We start from the raw sequence: 10800 nt of genomic DNA on the forward strand, positions 1-10800 counted from the left end.
GAGCTGAGCCAAATGATCTGACTCCCTAAAAAGAGCCGGAATTCCCATCACTACTGTCTATCTTATGAGACATGTCTGAGCAAGTTTGTCAACCTCCAGCAAGCGAGTCTGTCTTCAAAATAAAAGTGTACAATGTAAAAAGACAAAGAAAAAAGATATATAATGAAAGGCGTGCTACAACATTCTCCAAATAAGTTATAGTATAATTGTTTTGACTGGTCTTGGACCACTTCAAGTCGACTAATCCGAAGTAAGACTTTACTTTTGCGTCTCTATTGACCATATAGCGTTTATTTTGAAGGTTTTAAGCGGAAGTAGTCGTTCTTTAAAACACGTCGCTCACTTCCTCTGAAAGTGAAACCAGTAAGCGGCGGCGGACTGCGAGCACTAAGGCTTCATTTGTGACTTATTTTTCGCTCTAAAAAAGGGGATATTGTTTTACTGAGTAACAGAAGACGCACATAAACTGACAGCGGTAAGTTTTAACGTGGTAAGTTGACTCACCTGTGTGTTTACAGAGGTTAGTTAATGTATTCAGCCGTTAGTTAGCTTACTGTAAACTAGCTGTTAAACTACAGTCTATAACCGAGTAACCTCAACAGTTCGGCTGTTTGTTGACTGTAGTGTAATGTTACTGTTAAACTGATTTAATTGGTTACATTACTGTTGTAACCAGAGTTTGAGCTAAAACTTTTTAAACTTTTAATTTTGTGAAGTCAAACAAACGTCAGGACCTGTTGGTGTTACATCGAAATGTTTCCCCCTCCTACCTAAAACTGAACCCAAAGATATATAAAACAGTTTTATTAGTATTAAACTGTTTTATATATTTATGCCTGAACCAACCTTTATCCCTACCCCCTAACTACCGATGGGTGGCTCTCTATCAGGTTTTTTTCTTTAATAATAATATGTTTATTGGGTTTTCTTATTTTCACAAACACAATAATAAAAATAATAATAAAAACAACAACAACAAACAAACAAACACTGCCACAGCTTAGATAAAAAAATGTATATGATTATTGTCCCAAGCTGTTTGATCACTATAAGCGGTTGATCACTGTATTATTGCTCTACCGTTTATATTGAAAATGAGGACAGAAGCAGCAGGTTAAATTACTGTTCATTTAACTTGAATAGAAGTTGGTTTATTATATTTTTTGTTAAATATTAAACTGCCTTGTATCTCTAGAACTGAATCAGAAGGGCCTGCAGTTGCACTTTTTAATATTTTCAAATAAAAGGTGTATGTATTTGCCATTAACCGTTGTTTACTTGTTTATATCCATAATTAATTTATTCCTGATTCCCTTACAAGAAAAACTTTGAGGAATCCTGACCTGCTCTGTCCAGTATAAGCTATTTATTTCACAGTCACACTGATTGAATTTTTGGCAAAAAATGTTACTGTATCGATTTCAAATCATTGAATCGTATCGCATCGCTCTAGATGAGCCAAATATCGTCCTGAATCATATCGGAACCATGGAAATCGTATCGTTGTAAAAACGTATCGTTACACCCCTAATAGGAGGTCATAGGAAATAGTCCATAATGCAGGAAAGTCACAGGATTTATGAGTTCATGTTCAAGAGACTCATTCACTTCCTGAATTTTAGCCTCTCAGTGATTTCAAAAACACCGCTATGACCCATCCTGTAGAATATCTTTAATATTAATAATATAATAATAATAATAGTGTATGTTATTTATACAGTAACATAACACAATGTGTTTTTTAAAGGGCACATATAAAACAAGGAAAAGGAAGTGAACATTAAAAGTTAAAGGTCCCATATCGTGCTCATTTTCAGGTTCATACTTGTATTTTGTGTTTCTACTATAGAACATGTTTACATGCTGTAATGTTAAAAATAAACTTTATTTTCCTCGTACTGTTTGCCTGAATATACTTGTATTTATCCTCTGTCTGAAACGCTCCGTTTTAGTGCATTTCAACGGAATTGCGTTGCTAGGCAACAGTTTGGGTCCATGTTTACTTCCTGTCAGCTGATGTTATTTACATACACTGCAACAGGACATAAACTGGGACACATTTAGAATGTTTACGTTTAAAATTGTGTCAAGGGTCTAAATATTGTATGTCCGTGACATCACGAATGGGCAGAAATCCTGACAGCTTGTTTCAAACAAAGAGTTTCTGAATACGGGCTCTGTGTATATGTGGATTGAGTGTTTCGATACTTTCACAGCATTTATATAGTTTTATTAAAAAAATCTTAATGATTTGGTTACTTTTTAAAAAAACAAATTTTATTTTAATTTAAAGTTAAAGTTAAACAACTTTGTACTTTAACACTACACTTAGTTTTTAGTGTTCACCATCAACACATTGCTTTAGATGTAACCAGAAAAGCTAAGTAGGTTGCAGGGTATGTATGAGAAAATTAAGAAACAGGAAAAAAAAGCCCCATTGTTTCCTGAAGCGTTTTACAGTAGGCTATGTGATGTCATAATTCTTCTTTCCCCACAAATGTGTTATTGTCTTCAGTTATTGAGAGCACTGACAGCCAGCGACACAGTGGAGGGACGGCCGGAGGTAACGGCTTCTTAGTTTTGATATTTATAATAATGGTACTGTAATATTTAGAAGGATTTTGTGTTAGTATTCATCATTTTTGATAAGGGAGTAGTATAGCTGATCGTGTAAACAAAACTAAGCGCTGATAACTTTTTCTTCTGTAGAAAACATAAAAGCTTACAGTGGAAAATGTGTATGTTGTTAAAACTCAATTAAATGTAACCGAGAGGAGAATTAAGGAAAGCTGTTTGTATTTGTATTTGTTTACGAGCCCATTGAGATGTGTTACTAGACGTCAGTCACTACATTTAAGCATTTAAAAAGGGGAAGTATGAACAGCCAGGAAATTACTTAAGTTAGTGTGGACTGATACGACAGTTTCTCTATGTAGCTGTATGTGGCCAGACCCTGTATGCTCAGTCATATGTCTGACAGTGTTAGAATGTTTATTTTTAAAACCTTGTAATGGTAATGTAATGTGACATCACAAATGGACAGAAATCCTAACCGCTTGTTTCAAACGCACAATTTCTGAATACGGGCTGTGTGTATTTCTCCGTATATTGAGTGTTTTGATAGTTTAACAGGATTTATATAGCACTTAAACCTGCTTTATAATATAAAAGTCGTGAAAATCTCACTTTTTAAAATATGGGACCTTTAAAATCAAGTACAAAATAAAGAAAAGGGGATTAATAATATACCACTCAGATATACAAATATCATAACCATTTGAAATACATTTTAGTCTTAAACCTAGCCAACGGAACAGCAACCAGGTTCCCGCCTGAGGACCTCACACTGCCTACAGGTTGAGAGTTAAGGGCTTTAAATGTAAGGAGTACTCAAAATGTCAACAGTGATTTAACTGTACTTTCTAATATGTTTATCACTTATGGCGTAAATTAATGTTTCTATATTATTCAGCCACATCAAGTATAGAGGTGGTATTTGGCCAGTCATTTGAGCTCATGTCATGTTTCACTTGTTTTAGTTTCCCCAACAAATGCCAACTTTTCCTTTTTACTCCCTGCTACTCTGTTGTTTCTGCCTCTCTGATACCTGTAGAGCGCCGTGAGCTGAGCACCGTGAGCTGAGCACCGTGAGCTGAGCACCAGGCCTGCGCTGGTGGAAGTGGGTCTGTGATGGATAGGCTGAAGCTGTCTAGCATAGATGAGGAGCTGGAGTCCTCTGAGGTGGCAGCTCTCTGCTTCTTGTGTCGGGATGTTGTCAACAAGAAACGCCTGGAGGGGGTGAGCACCACATACCTGGTACTGTTGGGTCTTTCTCAAACCCGGACCCTCCCACTCCGTGATAGGGTGAACTTTGTTTGTAGTCACACTCACAGCTGAGTGAAGCACCCTTCTTTAAAGGTGAAGGGTATAAATACAGCGGCAAGCTTTGGGATGAACTTCTCTCTCTCCGACGGGAACAGGAACTGTCATAACCTCCTATTTAAAATATGTACGATGTATCTGTTTAAAATGAAAGAGCTTGGCAGGAATGTGCAAATATATATTCTAGGGGCTGTGCAAAGGTTCACAATATTAAGAATAAAAAGAATATGCAATTAACAGAAATAAAACGTACTCCATGCTTCTTTGGTGGCATTTCTTTTTTTTCCTGTAAGCATCTCGTTTTTATCTCTGATGTTTATAAGCTGCTTGGTTTTTGCAACAGTCCCTTTAGATGTAAATATACAACATGTTACAATCAAATGACAGATATCCTATAATCACCAAAATAAAAGTGTGTATGGTAAAAATGTTTTTGTTTTAACAATAATAAAATATGTTGCAAAGCTTTACTAAGCAAAATTAACAAGGTGCTTCATTGTAAAGACAAACTAAAGAAATAGAGACAAAGTAATTAAGGGAAACAAGGGATCATACGTTTAAAGGCAAAAGTAGAAAAAAACACAACACATAAATAGGCCCGGCATGATCATTATTAGTGAAACTTGATTTAATTCGTAGTTGTGATGTATTTCTTTACTTTCAAACACCACTCCCTTGCTTTCAACTCACAGATTTTTTTCTATGGTGTCTTATGGAAAGCATTTCTCTCCCGTCGCTAACATTCTCAGCTGTTGCATTTTGTTCCCTGTCAAGGTTCGTCTTCTCAAAAGGTTTGTTTGTGTGTTTCTCGGTTGCTCTCATACAGATCGAGGATGCAAAAAAGCTGTTCTTGAGACTAGAAGAAAAAGGTCTGCTGGACAACCATCTCTTCCTTCGTCAGCTGCTCCAAACTATCGGTCGAGCAGATCTCCTCAACTTCCTGGAGACAGACAGCAGGCGACCAGAAGAAACCGATGCAAATCCCATGCTGTCAGAATACAGGTACATGTATAGACAGAAGGACATTTCAATCAGGAGAGACCTCGTATAGAATGAACAATATTTTATTACGTGGTACATGATAGAAGAATAGTGCAAAGTCTTTGACGATTAGACTCCATCGTGACTAGTACGTATCTAAAAGGGGGTAGTGATGCCGTGATGAGATAAGGATATATTCCCCCCTTGGAGTCTAGACACTGGTGGTGGTGGTAGTGAAAGGAGTAGCTGAACATCCAATGAAGAATGTAGAGAAGGCCTGAGCACGGAATATGATGAAGCCCAGAGATGATGGGGTGGAGGCGGGTTGCCTCAAGTCGCAATGATAGGACAACTGACGCAAGAGAGAGGAGAATGGTTTTTAAAATTCTGATTGCAACAATATGATTGGCTCATGAGAGCGTGGTAAAATCTGTTTGGTTATCTAAGATTGAACCACCCACAGTCAGCTGATAAGAGTAGGAGCCAGTAGAGAGAGAGAGAGAGAGAGAGAGAGAGAGAGAGAGACAGAAATGTTGTGAATGAAAGAGAGTGTAAAGAGGGTCTTCCTGTCTGAACTCTCGCTTTAAGCTTCATTTAACTGGAGGAGATAACTGTACACGAGGATCACAATACAGCTTTATTCCCAAAGTTAAAGTCTTTTGTCTGTTGTTTCTCTCCTCTTTCTCCTTTCCACTCTTCTGCTCTTTCTTTCAGGGTGATGCTGTACAAAGTATACGCTGACATGACTAACGAAAATTTTGAAAAGATGAAGTTTCTTTTGAGCGACAAGCTGGGCAGAAGACAAATTGAGACATGCAAAGTGAGAACACACCCACCCTTCCACATAAACAGTTACTTAAGAAATGAACATGTAGACTTTATTTTTATAGTTCACCTCTCTCCACTGTAATCAGCATTGATTACATCTTTTTTCTGTGAACAGTGGTTCGCTAATCAAATTAATTAATAACACTACTCAGATGACGATCACCGGTTCTTAACCTGGGGATCCCGACCCCCATAAGGGGTCACCAAAGCTTCATGGGGGGTCTCGAGTACTTCTTGATTTTAAGGGGTGTTAGACAGCTTTATTAAAAAATATACAGTTGACTTATATCAGCATTTCATTCATTTCTTGAGGAAACCTAAATGAAATTATTATTTTGAAAGTTTGGATTATTATTTAAGATATAATCTTCATAGGATAAGGGCACGGTGAAGACCTGAACCTAAATATAATTTGCTTTGCTATGTTACTGAAGTGAACTACAGCCATTTTGCCACAAGCAATTGTTTCTTGCATGTTCATTTTGTTTTGTTTTTTATCAACTCATCTCTGTTAATTACAGACAGCACTGGATGTGTTTGCTGAAATGGAAAAGAATGCTGACTTACTGTCGAACACAAATCTTCGTGCGCTGCATGCAACACTGCTTCAGTTTGATCAACAACTGGCATTGACTATACAGCGCTACATGGACGGTATGAGACGCACTTACATACACATTAAAATGTTGTATTACTATGAAATCCATGAAATGATTGTGATCTTTTTTAGGGGTAACCCACCTGCCTCCTCAAAACAGATCTGCTCATGTCAGCGTGGATTACCAGGTGTGTGTATATATGTGTGTTATTATACAGTTCATCCTACAATGAGCCAGTTTAATGAGGACTGCAACTCTGTTTTCTTCCTACAGAGGGTCAACAACCCCCGTCAGCCAACACAACCTATCGATGTGTCGATGCCTGTGACTCAGCCCGGCGGTAAGTCTCTCTTTTCCACTGTATTACCCACTGACCTGCCATTCATTTGAGCACACAGCCATGGAATTATTACCCTTAATGGCAAGCCTTCTACCACCCTCACTGCTGCAGATATTCACTCTTGTGCTATTATTTTTTTATCATTTTTATTTTTTAGATGGAGGAGCGAGCGTGTGCCCCGATGCAGCACCACATATAGAGCCCACCACTCTTCCTGATCACGTAACCATTCACACAAACACACATACCTCTCATTAATTCATTCATTCATTCATTAGAACATTAATGTTTATGATTTGTCTATGTGGATGTGCTTGTGCCCTTTAGACAGACTACTACGCCCTGACTAATAAACCACGCGGTTTGTGTGTGGTCATCAATAATGAGGAGTTCCTCCCTGGCCTGAAAGATCGACAAGGGTCTCGGCAGGATGCGAGTATGTATCCTTGTATTTGAACAGCCATGTCATCTGATTTGTTTATATACTGTTTATTTATTAGTTACCTAGCAACATTCAGGGTAGAGGATGCTCAAAGTTAATACGTATCACAAATGATGTGATGATATTAAGTAAAAAATTATCTTCCGGTATGTTTCAATTTGTCTCCCTTTTATGTGACACAGAGTCTCTGGATACAGTGTTCACCAGCCTCGGTTTTAATGTGGTGACACACAACAACTTGACTGCAGGAGACATGCGACGTGAACTACAACAGCTGGGCTCAAGGAACTTCTTGGATGATGATGCCTTGGTGAGCAGTGTCACACACCTTCAGGGCTGTAATCTCAGTGACTACTTTACTCTTTAAAGGAATAGTTTGACATTTGGAAATAATTGGAGATCAATACCACTCTCATGTCTGTACGGAACATATGAAGCTACTGCCGGCAGTTAGAAATAGTCCGGCACATAAAACCACAACTTTTAATTTTTATTTTTAGAGGTCCAAGAAAAAATTAGCGTATTTCCCAAAATGCTGAACTATTCCTTTAAAACAGTATGTTTACAATAGTCCTGTTAAACGGTTCATAGGTTAAAGTGTAGTTAACCTATGAGTTTCTGTGATTAATTGTGATTACTTGCATACAAAATCATCTTGTGTTTAACTCCAGCATTATCATTAAAATGTCGTTGGGAAAAAGTCAAATTGAGAAGTAACACAATTTAACACAAAACATGTCTGCCTCTGATCTTAGGTGGTATGCGTGCTTAGCCATGGAGAAGAGGAATGTGTCTTTGGTACTGATGGGCAGAAGGTGTACTTGCGAGAGCTGACAAAGCCCTTCACCAGCTTTGGAGCTCCCACCTTGGCAGGGAAGCCCAAACTGTTCTTCATCCAAGCGTGTCAGGGAAGCGGCTACCAGAGAGGATCCGTGCCGTGTCCCCCGAGGCCAAGACAGGAGGAGGACGAACAGAGCCGCCTGGAGGAAGATGCAGGTCCTGTGCGTGGCGAGACGGTGCCTTGGGGTGCTGACTTCCTGCTGGGCATGGCCACCGTGCCAGAGTGCAAGTCGTTTCGAAACACTGTCACAGGCTCCATCTACATCCAGCAGCTGTGCGCGCAGCTGACGAGGTCAGCAAAAAGGTGAGACCCAGAGTTTAAGATGATGCTTGTTGAGCTTTTTGTCCAGCCATAGTTCAGGCAAAGCTTTGGCCAACTAAATCAGGCTGGGCCCCAGCTTAACCACAAACTTCATAAAAAATGAGCACTTACTGACTTCCATACCACACATAGACTTAAGATTCAGGGAGAGTGATACATGTCAAGAGTCAAGACTAATGTGTGACGCATACATCAGCTGTATTGACTTATAAAATGCACTTTTTTGATGGCGAAAATCTTCCCTTTTTCTAGAAAAAAGGAACATAGAATATTCCTCATTTCCCAGATTAGGAACCATAAATCTGTCACTGTTTCCTTAGGTCTGCTTTTGTTATTTTCAAATATATTTGCTGCGCTGTTGATGTGACGTGTCAGAGGGCATGATGTTGTTGTATTTAAATATTCTAGGGCTGTCGATCAATTAAAATATTTAATTAATCGCATGATTGTCCATAGTTAATCGTGATTAATCGCACATTTTTTTATCTGTTCACATGTATTTAATACCCTTATCAACATGGGAGTGGGCAAATATGCTGCTTTATGCAAATGTATGTATATATTTATTACTGGATATCAATGAACAACACAAAACAATGGCAAATATTGTCCAGAAATCCTCACAGGTACTGCATTTAACATAAAAAATGTGCACAAATCATAACATGGCAAACTCAATTCCAACAGGCAACAACAGCTGTCAGTGTGTCAGTGTGCTGACTTGACTATGACTTGACCCAAAACTGCATGTGATTATCATAAAGTGGGCATGTCTGTAAAGGGGAGTACCTATAGAACCCATTTACATTCACATATCTTGATGTCAGAGGTCAAGGGACCCCTTTAAAAAGGCCCATGCCAGGTTTTTCCTCGCCAACATTTAGTGGAAGTTTGGAGTGTTATTTAGCCTCCTTCGTGAGAAGCTAGTATGACATGGTTTTTCTAGTTTCATATGATGCCAGTATCTTCACTCCAGCTGTAAAACTGAGCCGGCTGCAACTTAATTGCAAGTTGCATTAAAGAAATTAGTGTTGTCAAAATGAATTTGCGCTATCGCATTAACTTTGACAGCCCTAAAATATACCCGCAATATTTATAATTTGTAACACGCTTCCTCTGTTTTCTGTGCAGCCCAGAGAGGGATGATATTCTCACAGTGCTGACACGTGTGAACAGGGAGGTCAGCAAAGGAGAATATTTAAACTACAAGCAAATGCCAGAGCCCAAGTACACCCTCACCAAGAAGCTCGTCCTCGATTTTGTGTGAGCTGACCTCCCGGGACCAAGTGCAATGCTGAAAATGTGCCAAATTTTGAAAGACACGACTGGTTTACTGTGGGTATGGGACTGTGGTTGTGTGCGAGTGTTTTTAATCTCACTGTATGAATTTGAATGTCAGCGTCTTTGTAGTTATCTCGAGAATCTGATGTTGTTTAATCAAAAAAGCATCATGGCATATAAAATGTTGCAGAAGCCACTCAGAGAAAATATCCTTTTTGAAATGTTTATGATCATTCCCATATGATTAAGGAAACCAACATTGTGTTATTTTTATAATAGTGTATTATCATAAGTCTTCCCTTAAGATACAAATTATTGTCATTGGTATTGGTGGTTGTATGGAGTCAGAAGTATTTTTAAACAATAAAACATGGCAAAATGTAGAAATACTCTGTTGCAGGTAAAAGTCCTTTATTCACATCCACCCATCCATTATCTACACACCCTCTTATCCTTTGTAGCATCATGGGCTTTTATTCTCAGTTTAATTAAGAAAAAGGAATGAACATACGAGTAGTAAGGTTTAATGATTTAAATTTGATCATGTAAAATTGACATGTAGCCTATTTTAGTGTTGAAGCTCGTCCAGGTAACTAACTACTTCGTCATAATAATGTCAGGGTTATCTAGTTTTGAATATAAAATCCTTATTGCATAAATAGGAATTTGTGCCAGTAGACGAATGCCGGAGAATTAAAAACTACATTTTGCACTCTAAAATTAAGAAAAAATACATGATTACACTGAATGGAAATTCTACACAATTACAGTTACACATTAAAGTAAGAGCATTTTGATTCATATTTGATCAGCACTGCCTAGTTTGAATTAAATTAAAATGAGAAAGTTTGTGACCCGGCAACCATGTTGAGATCAGTTTCAAGAAATACCAAGCACCGCCCACCAGCCGGAGCACAGCCAATAGGAACGCTCGCTCTCTCTCTGAAATGACCTGTGATTGGTCAAAGTCTCCCGTCAATGCCTAGATTTTCTAAAGCCTGAAAACAGAGCCATGAGGAGGAGCAGAAGTCTAGTTTTCTCTCAGAACACTTGAATTACAATATGCTGAAAGGTTATTATAGAATTTTTGCCCAATGATGCCAAAAACATTCTGCCTAGTGTACGTTCAGAGTGGCAGTAGGGAGTATAGTTTTGGCATCATGTTTTCAGGCATTTAAAAAATCTAGCCCGTGACGGGAGACTTTGACCAATCACAGGTCATTTCATTGAGAGAGAGCATTTCTATTGGATGTGCTCCGGTCATGTGATTTTACAGCTAAACCGT

General features: G+C 38.4%; 1 protein-coding gene across 4 annotated transcripts; it reads left to right on the forward strand.

The window, feature by feature from the left end:
* The first annotated feature begins 323 nt into the window (after window positions 1-323).
* On the forward strand, window positions 324-9898 carry casp8 (caspase 8, apoptosis-related cysteine peptidase). 4 transcript variants are annotated; one of them, XM_037786732.1, is made up of 12 exons: window positions 324-472; window positions 3625-3798; window positions 4709-4884; window positions 5578-5683; window positions 6213-6345; window positions 6422-6477; window positions 6564-6630; window positions 6788-6852; window positions 6958-7066; window positions 7255-7382; window positions 7828-8216; window positions 9366-9898. In XM_037786732.1, exons 2-12 carry the CDS (start codon window positions 3691-3693, stop codon window positions 9499-9501), a joined length of 1473 nt encoding a protein of 490 aa, XP_037642660.1. In that variant the 5' UTR covers window positions 324-472; window positions 3625-3690; the 3' UTR covers window positions 9502-9898. The 4 variants fall into 4 exon arrangements, with proteins under 4 accessions (XP_037642660.1, XP_037642663.1, XP_037642661.1 ...); XM_037786733.1 differs by having other exon boundaries at window positions 338-475; window positions 3614-3798; XM_037786734.1 differs by having other exon boundaries at window positions 469-487.
* Window positions 9899-10800: the final 902 nt, after the last annotated feature.

Source organism: Sebastes umbrosus, chromosome 12 (genome assembly GCF_015220745.1).
Source record: "Sebastes umbrosus isolate fSebUmb1 chromosome 12, fSebUmb1.pri, whole genome shotgun sequence".
NCBI lineage: Eukaryota > Metazoa > Chordata > Actinopteri > Perciformes > Sebastidae > Sebastes > Sebastes umbrosus.

Excerpts from the sequence above, each read along its gene's own strand:
- casp8 (XM_037786732.1), top strand. The coding sequence starts at position 3,691 with ATGGATAGGCTGAAGCTGTCTAGCATAGATGAGGAGCTGGAGTCCTCT. Across the intron at positions 6,853-6,957 it reads CCACCACTCTTCCTGATCAC|ACAGACTACTACGCCCTGAC; the intron begins GTAACCATTCAC and ends TGTGCCCTTTAG. Across the intron at positions 7,383-7,827 it reads TCTTGGATGATGATGCCTTG|GTGGTATGCGTGCTTAGCCA; the intron begins GTGAGCAGTGTC and ends CTCTGATCTTAG.